Below are 26,156 nucleotides of genomic sequence, written 5' to 3'. Positions count from 1 at the left end.
AAGCATAACCTTGAAGATTATGTGAGAACTCTCTACCATCAAAGAGAAATGGCACACGATTAACCAACCAAAAGATCTTTGCTTTCAGATCCCAAGATGCTGTGTATGAATTATCTATCAGATCTGATATTATCTACTGGGTCACTTATCCTGAGCTAAAATAGTTGTTAGGAAAGCATCTCTGATTCCACAGAAGCTTTTTCTGTGCTTTTTACCCTCTTCTCTTGGCAGTACTCCTTGCTCATGTAAATAAATTCAGAGCTGAAATTAATTATTTTAGAGAAGTGATTAGCATTGCAAGACAAACTTCTTCTAAGATACATTAAGAGAGATGCTTAAAATAAGATATATTATTTACCTATTGGTCCTTAAAATATTCTGCAACACTGACATCATCAGCGTTGAAGTTTCAACATCATCAGTCATCATCAGTCTCTGGAAATGTCCTTTCTGAAGCACTAGGGTGAAAAATAGGAAGTAAAATTCAAGCGGTGAAGCAATATCCATGAATGTGTAGTTTTACCAAGTGAAAACACAACAGGTATCTAAAAGCAGATCACAAAAAGGGAAAATATATCAGAAACCACTATACGTTTCAGCTACACCGATAAACTTCCAGACCTTTCTTCCTTACCATTTCCTGTTAGCTGAATATATCCACCACACAGCCAGCAGATGGCATCAATTACTGTTTTGAAACAGTGTAAAAATTCATTTCTCTCTTCTTCCTTCCATAAAAAAGCAAAAATTAAGATTATAATCCCCAAGCCATATACTTTTATCTTCATGGTATACCTGCTGAGCAGGATAGTTAGTTCTGAAACCCCCTTAAAGACAGTGGAGAATACCACTACGCCAGTGCAACGGAGGAACAACCACCACCCTGGCACAATATTATACCAGCATAAGGATGTGGCCCAAGTTAACACTTTCCTTTCAGTTAAAGGAAAGTCTCAGATGATTTATCCCACTAACACACTTCCCCTCTCTCTCAGACTCCGCAACTGCAACAGCGGATACTATTTAGACCACCTCTGCAGCCAATTACTGCACATCACCAGGGATGTGTGCGTTCCCTGGCTGGATCACAAATAAAAATCAAAGCTGGATTTCTGAGTTTACTGACATCATTTTTACTTCATGCTGAAGAACACTTGTATAAAAAGGCTTGATTATGCAAGTTATCTAAATTCATTTCTATCCAATTTCAAGGACAGTTATGGGACGGAGACAGCTTTGGTTGCCTTTGTTGATGATGTATGCCAAGAACTAGACAAGTATATTTGTTTATCTTGTCATAGGCACACACTTTAGGAAACCCCAATTGATCCATACAAAATTAGTCTAACAAGTCTCCTCATTCTCTTTTGGAAATTGTAAAACATATTGTTCAGCGTACAAAAATTTGGAAAACTATATTTGACATCAGTATTCAATAATCCTCCTCTAGGATGCACACATTAACGCGGTGAGAGGGTTTGAGAGTGTTAAAGAAGTTGAGAGCAATGCCGTCAGGAGTCTAGACCAAGAGGCTAGACTCCTAGCAGGGTCACCCAAGGTGGAATGGTCAAAGCTGAGACACCAGCCTAAGATGCATCCAGACTCAGAGGAAGGCAACGGTAAACCACCTTTGAATACCTCTTACCATGAAAACCCTATGAACAGAGTATCCAAAATCCAACGTGAGATAGTGCTGGAAGATGAGACCCCAAGTCACATGGCACTTGAGCTACTGGGGAATAACAATGGACAAGTATGAGTAGTGCTGTGACTAATAATGCAGCTGGATCAAAGCTGAAAAGAAGCCCAGAGGCTGATGCGCACAGATGGAAAAGGAGAGTCAGGAGTTCTACGACATACACAATAGGAACATGGAATGCGAGAAGCATGAACCAGGGAAAATTAGAAATTGTCAAGCAACAAATGGAACGCATCATTATAATACTTGGTGTGACTGAATTAAAATGGACGGGAATGGGACATTTTCAAACAGGTAACTGCAAAATATTTTATGCAGCAATGAAAAATTAAGAAGAAACGGGGTTGCTTTAATAGTGAGAAGTGATGTAGCAAAAGCAATTAGGAGCTATAATGCAAGGTCTGAGCAAGTTATATCAATGAGATTAAACAGGAAACCTATTAACATAACATTAATCCAAGTCTATGCTCCAATGGCAAACATAGAAGAAGAGGAACTGGAGAGATTTTACACAGAAGTACAGGAAGAAATTGATCACACATCAAAACAAGATGTTTTGATAATCATGGGGGACTGGAATGCAAAAGTAAGGAACACAGAAGAACTAGAAATAGTGGGGAAATGGGGCTTAGGAGATAGAAATGAAGCAGGAGAAAGACTTATTGAATTCTGTGAAGCTAATAATTTATTTCTTCCAAACACATTTTTTGAGCAACCAAAAAGACAACTATACATGTGCATATCTCCAAATGGTCAATATAGGTATCAAATTGATTATATAATTGGTAGCAGAAGATGACGTTTCATACTTTCTGCGAAAACAACAACAGGAGCAGACTGCAATACAGATCATAAACTGGTAATATTGTAATCAAAGTAAAACTAAAGAAGAACAAAGCAATCATAATGCCAAAATACAATTTAAGTAACATCCCAGAAGAATATAAAGACCAAATAAGGAACAGATTTGAGGCTTTAAACTTAGTTGACAGAGAACCAGAAGAACTATGGAGTGAAGTCAGAGACATTATCAGGGAAGAATGCAAAAAACCCCAATACCTCTAGTTAAAAAGAGAGAAAGTTCTCAATGTATGACTGAAGAAACTCTTAAAACAATTAAAGAGAGAAGGAAAGCAAACGCAAATGGAGAGAGGAACATGGTCAGAACTCTAAATGCAACAATACCGCAAATAGTATGTAGGGACAAAACTATTACAATAGTTATTGTATAGAAATAGAACAGGACAAGAAAAAAGGTAGAACAGAGCCCTATTCCAAAATATTAGAGAAATTAAAGGGACGTTTAAACCAAGAGTAGGAATTTTGAATAACCAACAGGGGAACACACTGACTGACCGAGATGAAATAAAAGGAAGATGGAAGCAATACACTGAAGAACTCTATAAAAGAGATGCATGGATGACAGATTCATTCATGGAGGAACTGTATGATGAAGAACCAGCAATTTTAGAATGTGAGGTGAAAACTGCTCTTCAAATACTTGGAAGAAACAAATCACCGAGAATAGATGGCATACCAATAGAATTGCTACAAGCTACTGAGACTGAATCTGTCCAAATTTTGACAAAAATTTGTCAACAAATATGGAAAACTAAACAGCGGCCCTCAGACTGGAAGCGTTCAATATATATCCCAATTCCAAACAAAGGGGATCCCAGGGAATGCAGTAATTATCAAACTATTGCCTTAATATCCCATGCAAATAAAGTAATGCTCAAGATTTTATAACAAAGGCTCTTCCCATATATGGAGCGAGAAATGCCAGATGTTCAAGCTGGATTTAGAAAAGGAAGAGGTATCAGAGATCATATAGAAAACATACGTTGGAGAACAGAGCAAGGAATTTAAGAAGAAAATCAGGCTGTACTTTATAGATTACAGCAAAGCCTTTGATTTTGTAGATCTTGAAAAACTATGGAATGCTTTGAAAGAAATTGGGGTGCCACAGCATCTGATTGTTCTGATACGCAACCTATACTCTGGACAAGAGGCTACTGTAAGGACAGAATACGGAGAAATCGATTCGTTTCCAATCAGAAAAGGTGTGAGACAGGGGTACATTTTATCACCCTATTTGTTTAATCTATACTCTGAACATATCACACGGATAATGGGATTGGACCAAGATGAAGGAGGTGTAAAAATTGGGGGGAGAAGATCAATAATTTAAGATATGCAGACGATACCATACTACTAGCAGAAACCAGTAATGATTTGAAACGAATGCTGATGAAAGTGAAAGAGGAAAGTACAAAAGCAGGACTACAGCTGAACGTCAAGAAGACTTAAGTAATGACAACAGAAGATTTATGTAACTTTAAAGCTGACAATGAGGACATTGAACTTGTCAAGGATTATCAATACCTTGGTACACTCATTAACCAAAATGGAGACAATAGTCAAGAAATTAGAAGAAGGCTAGGACTCAGGAGGGCAGCTATAAGAACTAGAAAAGGTTCTCAAATGCAAAGATGTATCACTGAACACTAAAGTCAGAATCGTTCAGACCATGGTATTTCCAATCTCTATGTATGGATGCGAAAGTTGGGCAACGAAAAAAGCAGGTAAGAGAAAAATCAATTCATTTGAAATGTGGTGTTGGAGAAGAGCTTTGCGGATACCATGGACCATGAAAAAGACAAATAATTGAGTGTCAGAACAAATTAAACCAGAACTATCACTAGAAGCTAAAATGATGAAACTGAGGTTGTCATACTTTGACCATAATGAGAAGGCATGATTCACTAGAAAAGACAATAATGCTGGGAAAAACAGAAGGGAGTAGAAAAAGAGGAAGACCAAACAAGAGATGGATTGGTTCCATAAAGGAAGCCACAGACCTGAACTTACAAGATCTGAACAGGGTTGTTTATAACAGATGCTATTGGAGACCGCTGATTCATAGGGTCGCTATAAGTAGTAATTGACCTGAAGGCACATAACAACAAATTCAATAATATCAATATTTGACATTTGGAATTACTCAGCAATTAGTTCTGGTTGCTGGCACACAGTAGATGTTGACAGCAGTAGCATTTATCAAATGCTGTTTTATGTACTAATTTCACCCATTTAAAAACAGACATTTATTTAAATAGGCAACTAAAAACTGAGGCAAAATTACAAATTCAGAATCCAAACTATCCAGGATTTTTAAAGAATTTTGTTTCAGCTCCAGTGTGAATGCTGCATGAATCAACTGTCCATCTGGGTGTGCTGAAGTGTGTGCCTGTGACAACATATGACAGGTGTACTTTTGCCATGTGCAACAATATACACATGGGTCAAATTCAGCTTCCAAGAAGGAAATTGTACCTTTCTTGCCACAATGTTTTCATTCAGACTTCATCAGTCAAAGGTCTGGGATCATTTTTAGAACGTCTTTGCCAATTACCACCAGTAGACAGATCCACCCTTTTAAAACTCAGTCCAATTTTTGCTAGAAACTTAGTTGGCTACATGGGTCAGCATTGCTTCTGATCCAATGCATCAAGTCCATCAATCTGTTTAGAATATTCCAAAGCAAAACTATAAAAAAACTATAAAATTCAATTTTTGTTGAAATATTGCTTTAAGAATAATGCATCTACACCAGAATGTGTATCTTTGCCTTGGAAAAGATAGCTGCATAAATTTCAAAACTGGAGGAAAGTCTAACAATTGCCATAACTGTTCGCTATTTTTATGCTCAGTAAATGATTAGTAATCTGAATAGAGATACTTTAACTAGCGCTGGTCCAAAAACTTTTTAGCTCCTGCTGTCATTCATGGCATCAGACAACATCATCATAGCCCAGAGTCTGCTGCTATAATATAGCTATTTTGAGTCTTGATTCCACAGAAGCCATGCCCTTGCCTGTAGCATGCAAGGTGACTAGTATTTGTGCCAGAAGTTGGAAAAAACTGCCATCCTCTTCCTGCTTGCATAAATTAACAATTCAGCATGTTAACATGGCAGTTCCACCACGCAACAGTAAGCCATTTAGCTTGAGTACCTTGATCGCTCGGACAAATCGTGCTTGCAGGCGCCTTCCCAAGAAGAGGAGGTTGTCTGCAGCAGACGGAAGTAGCTTATTGTAAAACTCCTCATGTTCTTCTTTCACTTCAAGGCCCACACAACACAGGCTGAGAAGGAAAAGCATGCATACTCCTTAGCAGTTTGCAGGAAATGCTCCCATACCCCCAGGCCAATACACAGCCATGCAATGATGGATGGACTAGAGGAAATTCAGGAACAAAAGTTGTGCTACCATGGTGGATTTTACCTTAATATCTCTGCTATCTGGGCAGCAGTAGTCCAACCTCCAAGTACTCTCGTATAATCTTGCTTAAGGACTAATAGGCAGTATTGAACCAGATCATAGTAGTACAAGTCTTGTTTAATTTTCTGTAATTCTTTACTTCCAGGTGGTGCACTATTTAAAACATCTACAAAAGAAAAGTAAATTAAAGTGACATATGGATCAGGAGTTGGGGTAACAAAGTTATACTTTCCCAGTTACAACAGGCAACACTCAAGTACCATTCCACTCTGAAAGGGAGTACAGCATGAACAAAGATTAAGTAAACATCTTGCAATGTGGAACCCCAACTACCATCTGTTTGCCTGCTTTATTTCTGAAACATTTGTACAGAGGAAAGAGCCTTCTAGGGAATATACAGAACAAGCAAGCTAGACAATTCATGCCTAGAATGCTTACGGGTTACATTAGGTGGAGAGAAGAGGATGGACAGAGAGGTTAGTGGGATGGCACAGAGGAGAATGTGGAGAAACAGTGGAGATACAAGATTGTTGGAACCTAAGGTGGCTCAGAAAAGGTGGCTTTGAACAAACATGAAAAGCATCCCCAAGAGACAGTGAAACAAGACAGATTCTAAGTTGGGCTTCCAGTAATCAAAGGGCAAGACTTCCTTATTCTGCACTGCTAGAATTACCAGACTCTGGCCACAAAGACTTCCTTTACTGGAAAGTAGCTCTCTAGCAACTGACAGTTCCTCTAACTAAAATGCTGCTGTGGTTCATTGTTAGTCTCCCTTATGAATGTATCAGACCTACTAATAAGTAGGAGCAACTCTTGCCATGGAGGTCTTCAGTGCATAGAAGCCCAGTTCTATCTGAAACACATGCACAACTCCCAGTTTCTTCCTTGGTCCCTAGTCCTAGTATTGGTGGCACAACACCTCTTTCGCTTTCTTTTCCTACTTTCAGCATGCTATTTCTTGCATAGTGGTACAAATTCTGTTACGAAACCCACAAAACTCTCAATCAGAATTAATTATGCAAATTAAATGTATCATTAAAATTAGCTTAGTCTGCATGTGGTTTCCTATGTGCTGGATAGGCACATTTCTGATAACGGACAATGGAGGGAAAGAGATGAGAGGTTTATGTATATGTAAAGAGGGAAATTCTTTCTATAAACACACCTACTCTGTTTCATCTGTTTTTGTAAAGACAACTACAACTTACAAGCAAGATCTTGAGGAAGTCCATTATTTCTGTCTAACAGCAATATCATTCCTACAACTTTTGTATTGGGAAAGAGCAGACAAGAAACTAACCTTCCCCTACAGGCGAATTATTGTTCCTCTACTGCTCCCAAATCAATCATTATATTTGGAAAGATTTGCAGAAAACATCAAATATGCACAAACAGATTTTCCAGAATAATGGATCTCCATTGCACAGATACTTTCCAAAGAGTGAAGCTCAATTTCATTTATAGAAATTGTACCTATTTCATCATTTATCTTGGGACTGAAAAAACTCACCCTACTTACCTTTTAACTTCAGCAGTAACACAGGAACATCCTGTTCAGGACTTTCAGTGACTTGGGAAGCCAGGGACAATATTGTGGAATTCATGGACAATGGCTTCATTTTTTACAGGTCAACTACATTTTAATAAAAAAGAAAAAAAGGAGTTAACGAGACATTTGACTTCAGAGAAGAAAGTGCTGATGTTTTATAGCAAGTGAACAGATAAACAAAAAGCAGTTCAATGAAGATGATGCATACTAAAATCCACACTAGGGGCTTATCCACACTAGGTGCTTATCCACAGTTGAGCATTTCTTCGTAGCAAATATACAGCTTTTAGCATCATAACAGATTTGCAAGGTCCACGCTTCATGCTCAATGGTAGCTTCAAATCTGTTGTTTTCCATTCACACAAGTAGATGTTCTTCTGGGAAGGATTTGTGTCACTGTTTCCTTGTGGCCCTGCCCTCTAATTTTACATTTTTACTCCTTCCACTTCCTCAGTTACTGGGCATGTGCAAGTATTTTTTTACCTGAGCAGTATTTCTACTCCCTGCTGCCCCCCCCTTCCTAAAGTTTGGCAGTTGAAAAGAAGTGGTGTCATCATTTTCCCCTTTCTCCACTGCCCCTTGCTTTTTCTGAGTTAATTTTTCCCTGCTGGAAAAACAAATCAACATAATATCAATTTTTAAATATATATATATCAATGTTTTCTGAAAATATCAATACAATATCAATATTTTCCAAAAGTATCAATATTGATATTTTCTGAAAATATCAATATTGATTTTTTTGAGACTGCTTTTTTAAAAATCCATTTTAAAATTTTTAGGAAACAAAAGGAGTGAAGGACGTTTGCTCGGAGAGAAAGGGAAGAAAGAAGGGAGGCTGTAGCAAACTGTGACGGGGGGACGACAGAGCAGTCAGAAGTTGCTAGATAAACCACCAGAATGCAATTCATGGGAGAGTTAGTGGGCAGAGAAAGGGGAACAGCTGAAAGTGATGATTCACCCACCCACTAAATAACATTGAAGCAAACTGTCTTCAAAGACATGTGGAACAGAGTGGAGCCGTATTGTTCTAAACTTTTTGTATTATCAGCAGATTGGGTTAGTACGGATTTACAAGGGGAAAATTGTGTGATACCTAATTGGCCAGTAACGTCATGTGAACCATGCGTATTAAAAGGGGATGCAAGGAGCACCAAACACACAGTAAAGTGCTGTGTAGATGAGCCCTAAGTATCCATGTGAGGATGTATTCCAAAGACAAATCAATTTTAACAGCAGATTCATAGACTTTACTTCTTCTACTACAAGGCTTCCCAAACTGTGGTCCATGGACCACCAGGGGCCTGTAAACTTCCTTCAGGTGATCCATGGTGTGTCTGTAAAGAACAGGAGCAGCAGCCGTGAATGGTGAGTGGAACGCATTAAATATTCATATTGATTTTTTTAATTGTATTGTGTTGCTTCTTTTATTTCTTGTATTGTATTTAATTATTTATTATTGCATTCTGTGGGATTCAATTTTTAATACAATAAGACACAATACAGGAAATAAAAGAAGCAATAGAAATACATTAAAAATCATGCAGCATCTAACACAGTGCATTACAACTGCTACAACAGGCAGAAAAAAATTATTCCCTCAACAATTTTCAAGTAGTTAATGGGAAAATGTTTGGAAATCACTAGTATCCCATGAATGACATCAGATGTTTTCCCACAGCCAGGTGAGAAAACGTTCCTTAATATTAAGATCTTAGCCCAAGGACCCAGGTCCACTCCCCAGCATGGTCAGTTAAATGATTTAAAAAACTTTGTGCAATACTTTTACTGAAACCATGGAGAGCTGTTGTCAACAGACCTGTCCTAGATCGACCACTATTCTGACAGTAGCAGCAACCTCATATCCTTATTTAGCCTCCTGATGGAGCTATTATCATAAGGTGAATGGAGCGGTAATTAAAACTGGAACAAACCAGAAGGTGGCAAGCTATTCACTTCATAAATACCAGCATAATTGATCCCATCAACTCATTCCTAAGAGGTTATGACTGGAAATAAACATAAAGCAAAAAAACAAATGAAAAATGTCATCTCACAGCTTCATGGCTATCATGGGAAGAGGGGAATCACAGCTTGGAAAAAAATGGGGTAAAAATATTTGCAGAAGAGAGAATAGCTAAAGGATCTGAAAAATCTCTACTACTGTGGTCATAACTGACTCAAGCTCAGCCTTCTGCTTGAAAATGTGTTGGCAGTGCATTAGCGCTGTTGAACACGGAGGTATCAGAATTAAATGTAGCATACACTGCCCAGGAGACAACTCTACATTTCTTGTTTCAGTCCCAGCTTAACACACTCATACCTATGTCAAAATATGATGTTGTATTTTTCTTGAAGACTGAGGCATTGGAATGAAAACTAGCAAGCATGTTCAATACATACTAATTCTAGTACTAATTCCAGCTCTATTACTAACCCCAGCTTGATGTCTCTGTCTCTCTCACACACAACCCCTACAAGGGCATTTCCCTTCACATGATCAACAATCACATGAAGAGAACACTGAAGAAGCACCTGGTGTCCCCAACCCCACATCCACTGAACATTCACTTTAGAGAAGAGCCAGCTCCACATAGGGTACAATCAGGATTCCACATCACAGGGGAAACCTATACATATAGAGCAGCCCGCCTTCTACAGACATGCTCCTGGATGCATGAATGGCAGTGGGGCAAAAACAGAAGGTAATAATGTGACTGACTGAACACACAAATAGGGGTGATGATTCTAAGGACACAGAGGTAAATGTGCTTAAAAACAAGTAATTTAAAAAACAAGTGTGATATTGTCCTTAAAGACTGAAACATCAGAATGAAAGTTGGTGTACACATTCACAACTTGGTGCAGTCTGAAGTACCAACTTCAGCTCAGCCTCTGCACTTTTTCAAAAGTGAGAGGAAAATGCAAACGTAGGAAGCTGCTTTTTGCAGTCAGATCCCTAGCTCAGTATCAGACTGTATTTAGCTCAGTATTGTCTACTGATAAACAAAAACTCTTTGGGGTTTTAGATGTGTGAGGCTTGAACTTGGAACCTTATGCACGTATATATAACATACTAAGAAGAGCCTGCTGGATACAATTGAAGGCCTATCTGTTCCTTAAGTGACTAGATTTATTTATTTATGGCACATCAATGCCACCTTTCAGGGCAACACTCTGCTCTGCTTATCCACCAAAGCAGTTCCCATCCCTTATATCTTTCCCAGCCCTTATATGTTTCCCCATCCTTGTTCCATCTCCCTCTTTGGATGGTCTAATGCCTCTGTCTGACAAGCTTTGTTGGAAGAATGGAAAATATTTTGTAACTTGAACAGCATTCCTTTCTCAGGTCTGGTTTGACTTTTTGTTCTCCAAAGCCTTTCATATCTTCATGGCAGGCAATAATTCAGCAGGTCACAGAGCTGGATGGAAGCTCAATGGAGAGACTCTTGCTTCTGCCTCTCTTGGTTTCAAAGGTGGCAACTAGCAGCTGGTGGGAGAGAAGCTCTCAGCTGGAGCTGTATCCAGTCAGAAGACCAGGTGCCCGACTGTTCTTCTCTGTCTCGTGGCCTCAGCAACAGGTGTTGAATGCCTCTAGGAAGCCTACAAGCAGGACATGAGCACAAACACACTCTCCTATCCACGTTCCTCAGGCAACAAGCATTCTAAGTTGGATTGCCTCAGATACCTGGAGCAGCGCACAGCCATCACGACTAGTAACCATTGATAGCCTGATCCTCCATGAATTTGTCTAATTCCAGTTGTCCAAGTTGGCAGCCATCACTCTATATGACGTGTAAAGGCGCAGTATTACCCTGGAGAATGAAGACAGCAGAATAGAAGCGAATGGGCACGTTCGGGTCACCATCCTGAATTTCAAGCACAAACCTGAGGTTATTCCCCAAAAACCGTTTACTGGTTGGTTACTTAAGAAGCGCACCGCGCTCTTTACTAGATTAACTATTTGCCATGTTATATGGAATCCTAGAGAAGGGGCTGGGCTTCGTCAGAGAAGAAGTCGAGGAGCTCTTAAAAGTCACAGGCATCTTTCGCCCAATACCCTCATAACTCTGCGTCATCAAGTTTCACGTCCTTAAAGAATCATGTCAAGAGAAAACACACACAACCCTTACCGTCCCCTTTTCCGAGCGCCTCCTTCCACAACCGGAAGGACTAATGTGGTTCTCTTACTAATGCGGTTCTCTTACTTCTACGGCCCGCTTCACGGCTGACGTCATAAGGGCTTCTACCTAATAAGAGAGCGATCCTCGGCGCGAGAGGCAGTAACGATAATCGGCGCGCCGTCCGCCAACCGTCCCTCTGTCCTGATTTGCAGAAGAGCACATCCCTCTCCCTTCCCCCCGCCCCGAAGCGAAGCCTCGCTCGAGCTCTAGGACTGGCAACAACAGCGCCAGCACCTCCCCTCCCAATTTGCTCCCCTACCATTAATGACGGACACTTACGGTGGGCGTGACTAGATTCGAGGCTACAGCCAATAGGGAGGTAAAACCACCTCTTTGTACTGTTTCTCTCCTTTGAGACAAGAGGGGCGGTGCTACGGCTCAATCATCCACTGAGGAGGAAGCGGTACGCGAAAGGAGGCGCGGTGTCTGTGAGGAGAGCGTGTAGTGGCCCCGCCCCTCTTCTCGCTCGGCAGGGCAGAGGGATGTTTACTGGCAGCTGAGGCAGAAGAGTAGCTGTGCTGCGCGTGGGGTGGACGCGGCTGTTCGGAAAAGGCAGAGAGAGTGTAGAGTGTAGAGCAGGCGGCTCGGGATGAACGGGGCAGCTCCGCCGCTCTTTGACTGCAAGGAGCGAGCGCTGCTGTTGGGCGAGAGCTTCGAGAGACGCCCGCGCTGCGCCTTCCACACCGTGCGCTGTGAGTGAGGGCTGAAGGGAGCTGAGCCGCCTTGGGCAGGGGCTGCGTCAGGGCGCCCGGCTGGCAGACGCCTCAGGTCCAGGAGGTGAACGACAGCAAGTTCGAAAAGCTCCCTGGGAGCCGGCGTGAGCCTTAGCAGTCTGGCCAGGTGGTGGCGTGAGGTGGGAAGAGTTTCAGATGGGAGGAGATGGGGCTGTTAAAGTAATGCCCGATACTTCATAGTGCCCCTGTTAGTCAGTCACAGCAGCAAATGCAATGTTGGTGTAATGATTCTTGCCATCAGTATTAATCATCATCATCATTGCTATTATGTTGGAAGCACAGGTATCAAGAGACCTATAAATCTGTTAGTTTTTTTTAAAGTACCAAGGCGTTTGGAACCAAGTGGCACTTTGGACCTGTGTTTGTTTGTGTGTGTAGATTGTTAATGGCATTCATGCAATTGATTTGTAGAAACAAACTGAGATAAATGAATTGTTGTGTGCCTCTCTTCGCAAGAATATTAAGGTAAAAGGGGGTGAGTAAGGAATAAGTAATTAAGTGGGCTTTGTTTCTTTATTATATAAACTCAATGGGATCAATACCAAAATTGGTTCCATACCAGTGTTTAAACCCACTGGAAATATTAAATTCATTCACTGACTTATAGCCATCTCAATTTAAGAATCCATTGTGATTTTAAAAGGCACAAAGAAAAGAGGACCTGTCAAATCTAATTGGGAGGGAATATGCACGGAAATGAAGAAATCTCTGAGGTGTTGTGGTGTGCTTGAGAAGAGAAGGCTTAGGTGATGAGTAGAGTGCCTAGATATTGCCTAACAGCAGTCTCTTCCTCAGCAGTGATACAAAGACAAATGCGCAGTAGCTTATTGTGGCTGTGCTTTTTTTTTTAATAGGCAAGAGTCTTTTTAGGTGTAGTAACCTGGGAATTAAGAAAAAGCCATGCACTGTAATCTTGTAGATGGTGTATGTTTTACCTTATGTTCGTGAACTCAAAATTTACTGTTAATGGCAGAGCAAAGTCAGACATCATCTGTCAAAAACCATAATTTCTATACATAGTAGATGTGGGTAACATCCAGCTTTAAAATCTCTTAAGATTCTGTGCATGCCAAGGTTTTTGGTAAATATTTATTTAAAATATTTAAAAGTCCCCCTTCCTCCAAAGGAGCTCAGGGTGATGTACAATATACACACAAGCATCATAATACAAACAGTAAAAATACAATGCTGAAAAGTCATCTTAACAAGTAATCAAAATATGGCTTCATATCCTATACATGTTTACTTGGAAGTAATACCAATTATGATGTACTCTGTTGTAAGTTCAGGATTGAAGCATATAGGTTGGAATTAGTTCTAAATCAAACCTGCTGCTTTGGGCTTGAAGCTAGTTCATAGCTATGTGCATGTTGGAGTTCTGTTTATTTAAAACTTACTTAAACACTTTGTATAGTGTCAATAATTAACAGGCCGAGTTAGTAGGATCAACACACAGTGGCCATTTCTAGACTAAAAAAAACCCCAGCACCCCAGCAGTAAACAAGCTAGGTGTATTTGTGTACTAGTTGTGTGAAATATTTGGTCAGAGGAAAGCAGTATTTAAAAAAAAACCCAAAGAATAATTGTTACATTGCTCTACTTACTGGTTGTCAGTAAATTCAGGAATTTTCATTATTAATGTCTGTATGTCAGAAGCCCTTGCTATATCCTCTTTTCTTGGATTATACTAAAATGCAAACAGCTACTAAGTAGAAAAACCCCTGACATTTACATCTTAGAGTTTTAATGTGTTCCACTGGAAGGAATAAAATCAGATTATATATGTAACTATTGAGAGTTGTAGTTTTTTCTGTTGCAAGGACTTGGGTAATTTACATTTGTACTCAGGCATTATTTGCTTCTAGACCTGAAACTTTGTAAGAGTTTTTTTTTCTTGAAACTTAGTTCTGCATTATTTTCTCTTGAACAAGAAAATTGGGTTCAGATGAATTATAGTGCTCTTTTTAAAGTTGTTTGGCATATTTTGGTAAATTTGTACAGATGAATCGGTGATAGGTATCAGGAAAATCTTATGGTCTGTGTCTTGCAAGCTCTTGAATAAGATTCTAACAAAGCGGCAGATAAACTAGTATTAGAAAAAGACGCTAACATTCGGTCCAGCATTCTTTCCTACTCTTGAAAGGATCAGTGCTTCAGGGAATCCTGAAAAATATGGCCAATGTTTGTACTATTTTTACTTAGATGATTTCAAACCAGCATCAATTGACACATCCTGTGAAGGAGACCTTGAAGTTGGTAAAGGTGAACAAGTGACAATAACTTTGCCTAATATTGAGGTAAGATTTCCTCTTTTCTTTGGGAGGACAGAATATAGATTATGTCAAACTATGCTGTTTTGCAAATGTATAAAGAATGTGGACCATAATATTCGCTATGGCTATGCTGGTGTTAAATACTTTATATGTTTACTGTGTAGATGTGCCTTCTTAACATTTCATTCCTTAAAATGCAGTGGCCATGCATTTGAAAGCCACTGCCAGTCAGAGTTCCACACTTAGGAGCACGTGTCTGCATTGTGCACTGTATTGATTCTTATCTCCTTCAGCCCTCTGTCTGTCAGACAACTTTGACAGGTGGGAGGGACCGCCTACCTGTCAGTCACCTGCCATTTCAATAACATTTTCCCTTTGCCAGCACGGTTTAAAATCAAACCACTGTGGGCAAAGTGCTGTGAGTCCTCAGTTGTACTAGGGAGTTCGTGATGGACAGTGAGCCCTGCTTGCAAAGGAACAATCATGAGCTCATTCTAAGCTCCTGACTATTTCTTTGGAGCCACATCCTTACTTGTCCCACACCTGACATCACATATCACATCAGGTGGGCATGGTTTGGGGAAAATGGCTTCACAAACCAAATTGCAGCCCATGTAGGGGTCTGCTTAGGCTTGTGGACTGGAGTTTCCTCACCCCTGGTGGACTGATATGTATTTTTGCTGTTGTGCTGTGAGTTGCATCAGCATATTTATGTGAGAAAGCAGCATACAAATAATATAAGAATAATAGCTGCCCTCCTTGTGGCCTGCCTGACCTGCTCTTCAATTTCCAATGCATTCTTTCTCTTATTTACTCTGCTATTTGGCCAGAAACAACGTTGTGCTCTTTACAATCTTTGTTTCATGAGATATGTTCACGTTTCACAGATGGGAAACTGAGACAGAATATCTTGTTCAAATCCATGTTGTGATACTTATCATGAGAGTGATCCATGTTCAGTTTTGAAATATGCCAAAAGTAATAACTGATAGGTTAGAAACCTCAACTAGTTGTGCTAAAGTGATCAAAATGGACTGGAAAAATGTGGTATGCAACCTTGAAATTTTCTATGACAAGCTATGAGTTTGTGAAAGTTTTCTTGTTTCCATGTTGTTTTGGTATAAATTCCAAGAAGAAGAAAAAGATGAGAGGAGTTTAGTTCAAGCTTTGTTTATGGTGGTTAGTGGTTACTGCTGCCAACAAGGACCTGTTTTTAAATGTAGCTTCATAATTGGTGGAATATATTAATAAAAGAGCTTGTTGAAATATTATATAGTTGCATGACAAGTTAGGAGAATGAGTCATCTCTCATCTGGACTAAATTCAACAGCTTGTGAAGAACCTTGAAAGAACAAAAAAAAATCTACCTGGTATCGTTATGACATGTCAACCCATTTTTAATATTAAGACCACATTTTGTAATAACCCCTGCGTCCTACAAACCCACACTGTAGCAAAAGTGGCTTCACTCTGTTTTTTATAATAATGAAATATAAGCTCTTTGCACAGTGTGTTGTAAAAAGTACAGGATTATCAACCATAAAACTTTTTTAAAAAGCAGTTCTGAAAGTACCTGTAGTAGAAGTAATTTTCTTCTGATTTAAAATAGGGTTCTACTCCACCAGTAACAGTTTTCAAAGGTTCCAAGAAGCCATACCAAAAGGAATGCATCTTGATAATTAACCATGACACTGGAGAATGTAGACTAGAGAAGCTTAGTAGCAATATCACTGTGAAGAAAACCAGGTGGGTGGAAAATTGGAAAAGCTCTTGTTTTCCTGCACATTATGAAAATACTATAATAAAAGCAATGTGTCTAAATTAGGAAACAGAAAAACTAACTGCCACATTCTTTTAAAAAAAAAGACTGAAGTGATGCCCCAGTTTGCAAGTAATGCTAAGCCAAACTATGGCTTAGCATGAATGTGCAAATGTGTGGGTTCCCAGAGCAAGGACTGTGGCTGCCACAATCCTCCCCCTGTCCTGCTGCTGCCATACTAGTTGGGACTAAGCCATGGTTTGGCTTAGAATTATGTCTTAAGTGACGCTTGTAGTTTGTCTTGCTGCAGGTAAATCGCAATCTGCAGCCAAGGTTCTTGTTTACGGTTTTGGGATTACTTGTGGTTTGTCTGGGGCTTAGTTACTTAAGCCTATTGATTTCAATGGATCTACTCTAAGACCGACACTGGATATCGCCCATATTTGCTTGAACTCTGGTGGCAGTGTTTGGTGTACATTTCACAGGAGCTTGTACAGGCTACCATCAACACTAATGCCATTAACTTATGTCTTCCACATAAGAGCTTTCTTATGCTTGTGCATTGCTGTTTGTCAGAGTAGTGAAAAAATCATTTCTGTTAAAGCTACTTAGAAACATAAGAATGGCTTCACAACAGTCACAGCTATGACTTTGTTTTTTAACCCTTTCATGCAGAGGTGAAGGAAGCAGTAAGGTCCAGTCTCGTATTGAGCAGCAGCAGCAGCTGCTAATGCGAAATGCAAATAAGATTCCGAACAGTGTTAAATGTTCTCCACCAAAAGAAAAGATGTCTCCACCTTCTCCTCTGGATGATATTGAAAGAGGTAAATTATAGCTGCATCTCATGTACTGTTTTGGGATTTTGCAGAATCTTTAACTTTTTCTGTAGCTTGAAGGTTTTGAGATTGGAGTCCGTGGCCTAATTTTCACAAAAATGTGGCAAATAGGTCAGTGTTGTAAATCAACCACTGAAAGATGCTAGGCTCAAAAACTTTTTACTCTGCCACTTTTTACCATAAGACAAGCTGGTGTGGAATGGACAGGGCAGTCTGCCTCTTTTCCAGCCCCTCTTATGAATAAAAACCAGCCTATTTTTTTTTTCGTGTGAATATCTTCCGGTTCAGTTGGTGTTAACCAAACTTAACAGAAATTGTTTGAAGAGATATCAAAGGCATTTGCAGTCTGTACTTTAACTACCGCCAGGGTGTGCTTACATAATGCTTGGCTCCCCCTTGGGATAAATACAGTCAGGTGAAAGTAGCTCCACAATCATAAATGGAGAGCCCATCCCTTAAAAATCAAAGACACATGAGTGAAAGGATATGAACGTCTCCATGCTTGCTCTCCTGCATTTGGGCAGGACCTTGTCACAATAATCCCTTACCCATGCTATACTATTGTTGCCCAATTAAGATAATCAAATTTCACTGTGACAGAAATCCCTGTAGGGTAATTAGAGCAAATTTTAATGCTTTGTGTCATCCCTTACAGAGTATTCTGATCTAAGATAGTGAAAATGTTCAGCCATTGTTTGTCCCACGTAGAACTGACTACATATCTTCTGCTGTGTCCTTATTTATCTCTCCTATCCCAGCTACAAGAAAAGTGGATCTGGTATGACATGGAAATGCAAATAGCAATGGTGTGATTGTGTCAGTCTGTTACTTGAATCCTCCATCCATGTTAGTCCAGGAATTGCTGATAATTTACATATCCCCTTGGGCTTCCATCCTCTTCTTCCCTTTATGCACTTAAATCCCAATGGTCTCATTTCCTTAACCTAGGTGTACTCGCTGATTATACTTTTTTATAAGATTTATGTTTTTATAAGATTTTCATCACAACTATCAGGGCAAGATATTTTAGAATCTGAGAACTTTAGAAATTTAACAAGTGTCCTAGTTGTTTAGATATACCTTTCAGGGTCTTGGATGGCCAGATACCTGGTAAAGTGTAGTCTTAAAATCAGAAAGGTTTTTTGATAATACCTCATTTTACATACAGTCTCTAAGGAAAAAAAATCTTCTTGTGGCTTAACAGTAACTTGGAGGGATGCCATACTGTGTTAATTTGGGGTTAATGAACTTCCTGCTGAAAGCTGGGGCAGGCAATAGGGAAGGAAGATGTTACATAGTGAATTAATGCTGGCAGGTGGTTGCTCTATTTCTTAATAGCTAGGACATCCTTGTGAGGCAAAGGCCTTGAATGCAATGCAAAAAAAAAGTTTCTCATGCAGGTGTTCCTTTGTAACTAAACTCTGACGAGAAAGTCCTGTTTAAATCATTGAACAGCTCCTGAAAAGTGGCCTGTGCTGCAGGGGAGGGTGTCCAAGGGCACATGAAAACTAAGAAACTCTTCTATAGGGTTGGTTAGTGTGGTGTAAAACTTGTTTTGAGTGAGTCACAAAATCCCAAAGCTGTTTCCCCACTTTCTCGCAACCACATCATTATGTATGAAGTGTTGTGTCACTGGAAAGTTTCCTACCAGGAAACTTGCTGTTATGCTACAGCCCATGACGGGAGCACTGTAGCAGTAGTATTCTGTTGGCTGGCTGAACAGTAAGCCCCAAACAGAAGTGCTGTAGCACTTCCATTTTGAATTGGCTGGAACTCACTGCAGGAGCACTATACCACTGGATTTGTGGCTGGTTGAAGATCTATTGTGACATTTTGCTATAGCCCCCCACTTCTGCATGTTCTAATATGAAAATTGCTGTGCAAACTAGTAGTGCTGAATTTTGCTCTGAGAACAATTAATGTGGAAGTGGCTGGCAAAGTTTATTTGAAACATTAATCTGCTACAGTCTAATATTCTGTAAGCCCTCTTTTAGGACTTGTGATCATATCTTACTTATGTCCATGAAGAATGTGAGAGCTTTACAAAGCATTTTTAAATATTAACAATCTTATGGGTGCATTTACACAACAATCCTGTGTTGGCTATGTTTTTTAGTCAGGCTGTGCTAGCTTTCATCCTTAATGTAATGGAATGAGCTAGTTACATGGGAGCTGCCCACCAGACACTGAGCCTAGAATGCCTTTTTGCTTTCTGCTCCAGCAGCTTGAAAAAACTCTGGTTGTGACGGTTTGAGGTTGATGAAGGGTCAACATGTGGCTGGCAACAGAAATCGGCTGTCACATAACCAACTCAGCTCTTGCCAGTAAAGATGAAGGTGGCAGATGCTGAGGCCTTAATTTGATTGAACTCTTAAGGCTACTACAATAATATCTGTGATGTTGTGATGCTACGGCGGCCAGATTGCTGACAAGGACCAAGCGGTCCGAGCATATAACACCTGTTCTGGCCAGCTTGCACTGGTTGCCAATATGTTTCCGGGCTAGATTCAAAGTGTTGGTATTAACCTATAAAGCCTTATACGGTGCGGGACCACGATACCTTGCGGAACGCCTCTTCCGATATGAACCGGCCCATGCACTACGTTCTGCTACGAAGGCCCTCCTCCGGGTTCCAACTCACAGGGAGGCCCGGAGGGTGATGACAAGATCTAGGGCCTTCTCAGTGGTGGCCCCCGAACGATGGAACAGTCTCCCCGAGGAAGTACGCCTGGCGCTGACTCTGCTCTCCTTCCGGCGCCAGGTCAAAACCTTCCTATTCTCTGAAGCATTTTAAGTTACACTGATTTACTTTTAAAAATGTTTATTGTATTGGATTGTTGATTGTATTTTAGTATTATTTTGTTATTCATTGTATTTTTATGCTATTTTATGTTCACCGCCCAGAGAGCTATTGCTAGTCGGGCGGTATATAAATTTAATAAATAAATAAATAAATAAATACAGTCTGGGAAACCTGGCAGTATAATTTCCATTAACCCTCTCCAGGTGTGAAGGTTACCTTTATGCCTCAAAAGTAGAATATTGATTATCAGAGCAGCATATATTGTGCTCCCATTTTGGGGTGAAGCTGAGAGGGGGTGACTGATCAAGGTGCTCAATGACTGCTGAGGAGGAAGGAAGGAAAGAAACCTCCATATGTGCAGGAAACATTCTTTATATTGAGCCTAATGCATTGTAACACCAGTGTGGTGTAATGGTTAGAGTGTTGGACTATATGACCTGGGAGACCAGGGTTTGAATCCCCACACAGCCATGAAGCTCACTGAGTGACCTTGGGCCAGTCACTGCCTCTCAGCCTCAGAGGAAGGCAATGGTAAACCCCCTCTGAATACCGCTTACCATGAAAACCCTATTCAGAGGGTTGACATAAGTTGGGATCGACTTGAAGGCAGTCCATTCCATTCAATGCATTTAGTTCTTCCTCAAGAACACTACTGAAAGACTATTCACAACCAATTTCAATCCTCCCAAGAGGAGGTCAGGATTTAAATTGGTGGTTCAAAAGTGCCCCTGAGAACTCGGTTCTAAACATGTTTGCCTCAACTAAATGTGTCCTGTGCAACTGGAAGTTTTCTTTGCTCCTGTCATTTTTTCCCCTCCAATGGGTACTTCTCTGCTTTTTCTTTCTTGAGTAGGGATTTGACTCTTGACCCAACACTATCCATTACACCACACTGACCAATAACAAAGCCTGCTCCTTTGATCACTATCTGAATACTTTTCTCAGTTTATTTAGTTTCTTAAAATTGAATATTGAATGAAGTTAGTATATGTCATCTTAATCTTAAATTCTTTTTTCTTCACTTAAATCTTATTTTCAGAGTTAAAAGCAGAAGCCAAAGTTATAGAGCAGATGAGTAGCTCTGATAGTTCATCTGAGTCAAAGAGTTCGTCCTCCTCATCAAGCAGTGAGAATAGCTCTAGTGACTCAGAAGATGAAGAGGCGAAGCCATCCCTTTCTCTGTCAATGCCACACCTACAGCCACAGCTTCCTTTGATGGCTGTATCACAACAGGCCTTCCCAGATGTGGATGCTGGATATCATAGAAGTCGAGAGAGCAGCGGCCACTTGATGAACACACTACGTAAGTACATGAAGCAGAAAACCTTGTTGGATTCATACTTGAGGAATCTAAAAGGAAACCACATGCTTTTATAACTTTCTCTTGTAATTTAAGCCATGTCTGGATAAAGAGGGTTTAGCCTTCTGAGGTTTGGATCAGAAGCTGGGATAAAAGCTGCTTTGACCGCTGATTACATTAAATTAAAGCTTATGCTATTTACAGTGTCATAGATGATATTGGCTGCTTCTGAGTTGTATACAGTGGGATTAAAAAACAGTAATTTATTCTGGAATCATTGACATTTCAAAAGGAATTGCTTCATGTTTAGTGCAATACGGCCTAGATCTCACTGCAATTAAATGCCTAATCTACAAGGCCAGGCTTGATTAACTTTGCATTATGTACAGAGGGGTGGCTGACAACTCCCATCATTCCTGTCCATTGGTCATGCTGGCTGGGGCTGATGGGAATTGGAGCCCAACAACATTTGGAGGGCCACAGATTCCCCACATCTCTAATGTCCAGGGTTCTGCATCTTTACTCCCCGTGGCAAGCATGTTATTGCTGTCTGGCAAAGCATGAGTAAGGATTGTCCCCACAACTTTATGGTTATCCCCGCCCTAGCTTGAAGTTTGGGATTTGCTTTATGTATTGTTACGACACTGAGTGTCTCGGCACACCACGACCAAAAGATCAAGCTCCTGCCACTCTTTCCAGCCTTGAAATTGGTGCTAGAGCGGGAAGTAAGGGATTGCCCCTGACTTTGCATGGAGGAAAGTCAAAGGAACCACCAGTTCTAGCTTAGTTTCCAAGGCTAGTCAAAAATGGTACTTTTGAATCTTTCACTGGTTTGCAAGTAACATGAAACCTTGGTTCAGTTAGCTGTTGCTTATTTAGTCAAAGCTGTACCAGATACACATGAGAGGGGAGGTATCAGCAGACTTGGGAGAACCCTGAGCTTTGCAAAAGTACAAAACAAAACTTTAGGGAAAACCCCTGAGGGATAGGGAATCCCCAAAGAGCCCAGTGAGGACTGAGCATGCCCAGGGACCATGACGTCTTGACTGAGTAGGGGAAAACTGAAAACCGGTTGGGAGGGGGCATAGAACAGAGTGTCTGGAAAAGGAAGGTGGAGGAAGAAACACAGTTCTCTCTACCATGTATCACATTGGATGGTATCCAGTGAAGTACTTCTATTTTCACAAGGACTACTAGCTTCACAATGAAATGTTCCCCCTCTCAACACCCATGTGTATGTCATAAATATGTTTTGAGGGTTCCCTCAACCCTCTGGAGCAGATTTGGGGAGGGCACAAGGGGCACACAAGGAAAGGAGTTGAGTGTTCCATTGCACAAACAGAAAACTTTGTGCTAACAAAGCTACTCTGTTTGATACTGCCCATTGTCTGGATAAGTCATTTTCTGGTTCATACTGAGAAGTTATTTTTAAATGTCTCTGGGTATTTAGTGAGAACTGTCTGTAGAAATCACTGGGTGAAAGCCAGTATTTTAATGTAGCTAGGACTGAACACGAGTGTGTCTACTCCACACACCAAAATGGGGAAAAAACAGCCCAGTGAGGATGGAGCATGCTTGGTGGCCATTTAATGCTGACTGGCTGTTTGGGGATGGGATGGAATGGAGTAGTTGGAACTTTGAACAGAAGCACTCCATGCTGCAGCATTTTGTTGCATGGCTTCACTTGTACGTGTGCGTTTTCAGTCTTCCTCTTTAAGTAATGATGAAGTAGCATTGCCTATGAAAGCTCATGATGCAATTGGTTGCCCCAGAACCCCTTGCCTTTGCTATTCAGGAATTATCTCTGTTCTGGAATTACTTCTCAAAATGTTGTATTAGATCAGCCTTTCCCAACTAGTGGGCCACCAGATGTTGTTGGACCACAACTTCCATCAGCCTCAGCCAGCATTGCCAATGGTCAGGAAAGATGGGGATTGTGGTCCAACAACATCTGGTGGCCCACTAGTTGGGAAAGGCTGCATTAGATAGTTTACTAGGTAATATAAGAAGTAGCAAAGAGCTCAATTTCTAATACTAAATGTTCCATGTTTTTATATTTAAATAACTCATTTTATTGAAATGTCTACCAATACCTGACAGGGAGGCCACCATTTTGCTGCAAAGGAATGAATTAAAATGTGTCATGAGCTACTACATGAGGATGCCAAGACAGAACTAAAAACTCTTTAAAAGAGATTCACCATAAATCACATCTTTCTGGAAAAAGTGTTTACAGTCCAGTCTGGAGAAGCTTTATCAGTGTGCTTTTCTGTCAGTTCCCTGTTGTTCTGCTGCTATAAATTGCCACTTAAATAGCGGGTGGGTGGGAATGTTATATCTTCCAGATGATGTGTAACTTATTTCTGATGTAGATACTTATGACAAAAGTGAGGGAGGGAAAAGTGGGACATATTTTTTAAAAAGAAAGAATGTTGTTTTAAAATGTTTGTGGAACTAGCAATGCTTCAGAATAGACAGTGTTGACAGAAAGTTCCATAATGCAGGCAAACTCATGGCTAAAGCTGCTGTAAGTTCATAATGAAGAGTTCTGCCAAAGGTGTAAAGGCATGTAATACTGTTGCTGTTGCATACATATACTTAGGGTGCAATCCAACTTGGATTTACACCAGGCTGAAGGGAGCTGGATGCGGCAGATCTCCAGCTGAGTTGGCTGGCTCCTGGCTCAGCCAGGCTATGCCAGCGTAAGTTCCTTAGCCTGGCTCAGTTGGGACCCAGCCAGCTCAGCCAAGACTGGTGTGAGGCCCAAAAGGGCCATGTCAGGGGAGGGATTGAGGTGAGGGCACTTAGGCCACATCCAACTCGTGTTTGGAGCCCTCCTGCAGGTCCCAATCCAGGCAAAAGTTACACCGGGAAAAAGGTCGGTCTAAGGAAATAATTGCAATAGAAGTCAGTGGAGAGAACTTATTCCCCAGTGGGGACAGCAGGCTTTTACTTCTGGTCCCTGCGTGCAACACCCGGCTGAGCCGGTATTCAGCCAACCCAGAGGCTCCTGAACGGCAATTGGATGTGGCAGAACTTTACGCTGTCTTCTCTTGCTCCAGCACAACTTATGCCAGCTTCCTCTGAGTTGGATTACTCTGTTACCTGCATTAGGGTGGTATTCAGTGCTAGTCCTCATAGTAGACCCATTGAAGTTAATGGCCATGACTGAGGTTCATTAATTTCAGTGGGTCTGTTCTGAGGAGGGCTTAGCTGAATACAACCCATACTGTTTGGGAACGTTTCCCTCTGTATACTTCCTAACTTTTGTGGTATACATTGCTATTCAGTTTAATTTCTTGCAACTTCTCTGCTCCAAATTTTCCAATAAAAATAAAATACATCTTTCCAAGAAAATTGGAAAATAAGACATACGTGACCCATGTGCATAATGCAGAGTTCATGAAGGGTGCATAAGAAATTTAAACCACAAGACCTTGGAGATAAATTATTAGATCTATCCCTTTAAAAATATTAAAAATAAGCAGCTGCTGGTATAGAGGGTAGGATCCAGGTATGGTACTGGATGTGTTTTTAAACTTTCCACTGTGCAGTTTGCTCAGGGACAACTGCTTCCCCCTAGTGGATCTTTGTCCCATTAAGGAAATCTTAAGGGGTACTTTGTAAATGTGGCTCTTAACTTGAAGCTCATCCCACTGTTTGACTGAAGGCTTATGTTTAGACCAAACAGACTGACGAACTGCGGGGAATTTATGGAAATGTTTTTTAGAGGTGATATGACTTTTTTAATTTTAGGGAATGATCTCCAGTTGAGTGAATCTGGAAGTGACAGTGACAACTGAGGGCATTTGACATTATAAAGATGCATCATTTCCCTGGCTGAAGATGAAATTGCATTTGTTTTGCACTGCATATGGATGTATAAAAACAGAGGAATGTTACCAACTTTGATAATAAAGTTGACTTAATTTTTCTGATGTGTTTCAAGTTCAGCAGCATTCCTTTTGTATGTAACTTTATGTGGCACTTTGAAATTTCTGGGTTTGGTACTTTCTCTTTTTAGCTGAATCCAGAGTTTAGCCTTTACTACCTCCTGTGCTTAGAAATTTCAGACAGCTAACTAATATATGTGAGTTCAACATGGAGGAAGTTCTTGTTTATACATATTTTGGATTGAAGTTTAACCTGCAAACCTGTGTGCGTATGTATAACTAGGAGAAAGCAAACAGTTGAAATCCATTATGTTTTTATTCCTTGCAGCTAATAAGAAAGCAATTGCCAAATAATATGACACTATCCAATGTTTTGAGCAATACATCAGTGCATTCTGAATTTCCTTGTATTTTCCAGTCTGCAGTTTCTCAAACTAGAGATTTCTTTTGCCTTTATAATAAACTTGGTTCAACAAATAGCTCCATCATCTTGCTAGCCAAATGTAGAATGCTGTACTACACAAACGCATCCTTTTAAAATTCTGTTAAGATCAATGCATTACTTTTGATAGGAATTCAATAAATAATAAATTATTTATAATTTCATTTATAGTGGCCCATTTTTATTTGAAACATTTCCACAGGACTTTCCTTTTTAGAACCTGATAGGGTGCAGAATAAGGTATTTGATTTTCTAATTGCAGTGAAATGGGGTGTGTGACATAACCAGGGGTCCATAAGAGAGTGTACACTGGTACTCTCTGGCAGTCAATAAGTAGATCGGTTTACTTGGGCATCTAAATGCCACACCTTGGATTCTGGTTTTAAACCCCCCATTGAATA

General features: G+C 40.3%; 2 protein-coding genes across 10 annotated transcripts in view; one reads left to right on the top strand and one right to left on the bottom strand.

Moving 5' to 3' along the window:
* The window catches only part of IQCB1 (IQ motif containing B1), a 33,513-nt gene extending 21,423 nt beyond the window's left edge, over nucleotides 1-12,090 (bottom strand). The window contains exons 1-7 of one of the 6 annotated variants that reach the window (XM_061609124.1): nucleotides 11,995-12,090; nucleotides 11,220-11,346; nucleotides 7,502-7,615; nucleotides 5,986-6,148; nucleotides 5,716-5,845; nucleotides 635-728; nucleotides 359-458 (exon numbers count right to left, since the gene is read on the bottom strand). In XM_061609124.1, coding sequence (XP_061465108.1) covers nucleotides 359-458; nucleotides 635-728; nucleotides 5,716-5,845; nucleotides 5,986-6,148; nucleotides 7,502-7,601 — 587 coding nt within the window. In that variant the 5' untranslated portion in view covers nucleotides 7,602-7,615; nucleotides 11,220-11,346; nucleotides 11,995-12,090. Of the gene's footprint in view, nucleotides 1-358; nucleotides 459-634; nucleotides 729-5,715; nucleotides 5,846-5,985; nucleotides 6,149-7,501; nucleotides 7,616-11,219; nucleotides 11,347-11,664; nucleotides 11,946-11,994 lie in introns of those variants that run through there. The other 5 variants (XM_061609125.1, XM_061609120.1, XM_061609122.1 and 2 more) reach the window with 5 other exon arrangements.
* Nucleotides 12,091-12,114: 24 nt separating this feature from the next.
* Nucleotides 12,115-25,919, top strand: EAF2 (ELL associated factor 2). 4 transcript variants are annotated; one of them, XM_061609127.1, is made up of 6 exons: nucleotides 12,115-12,407; nucleotides 14,652-14,746; nucleotides 16,332-16,468; nucleotides 17,157-17,305; nucleotides 21,160-21,423; nucleotides 25,177-25,919. In XM_061609127.1, exons 1-6 carry the CDS (start codon nucleotides 12,305-12,307, stop codon nucleotides 25,221-25,223), a joined length of 795 nt encoding a protein of 264 aa, XP_061465111.1. In that variant the 5' UTR covers nucleotides 12,115-12,304; the 3' UTR covers nucleotides 25,224-25,919. The 4 variants fall into 4 exon arrangements, with proteins under 4 accessions (XP_061465111.1, XP_061465114.1, XP_061465113.1 ...); XM_061609128.1 differs by lacking the exon at nucleotides 12,115-12,407 and adding an exon at nucleotides 12,659-12,731; XM_061609130.1 differs by lacking the exons at nucleotides 12,115-12,407; nucleotides 16,332-16,468 and adding an exon at nucleotides 12,432-12,492.
* Nucleotides 25,920-26,156: the final 237 nt, after the last annotated feature.

The sequence above is a fragment of the Rhineura floridana genome, chromosome 2 (genome assembly GCF_030035675.1).
Source record: "Rhineura floridana isolate rRhiFlo1 chromosome 2, rRhiFlo1.hap2, whole genome shotgun sequence".
Lineage (NCBI taxonomy): Eukaryota > Metazoa > Chordata > Lepidosauria > Squamata > Rhineuridae > Rhineura > Rhineura floridana.
This window is presented reverse-complemented; position numbering and strand designations above follow the sequence as displayed.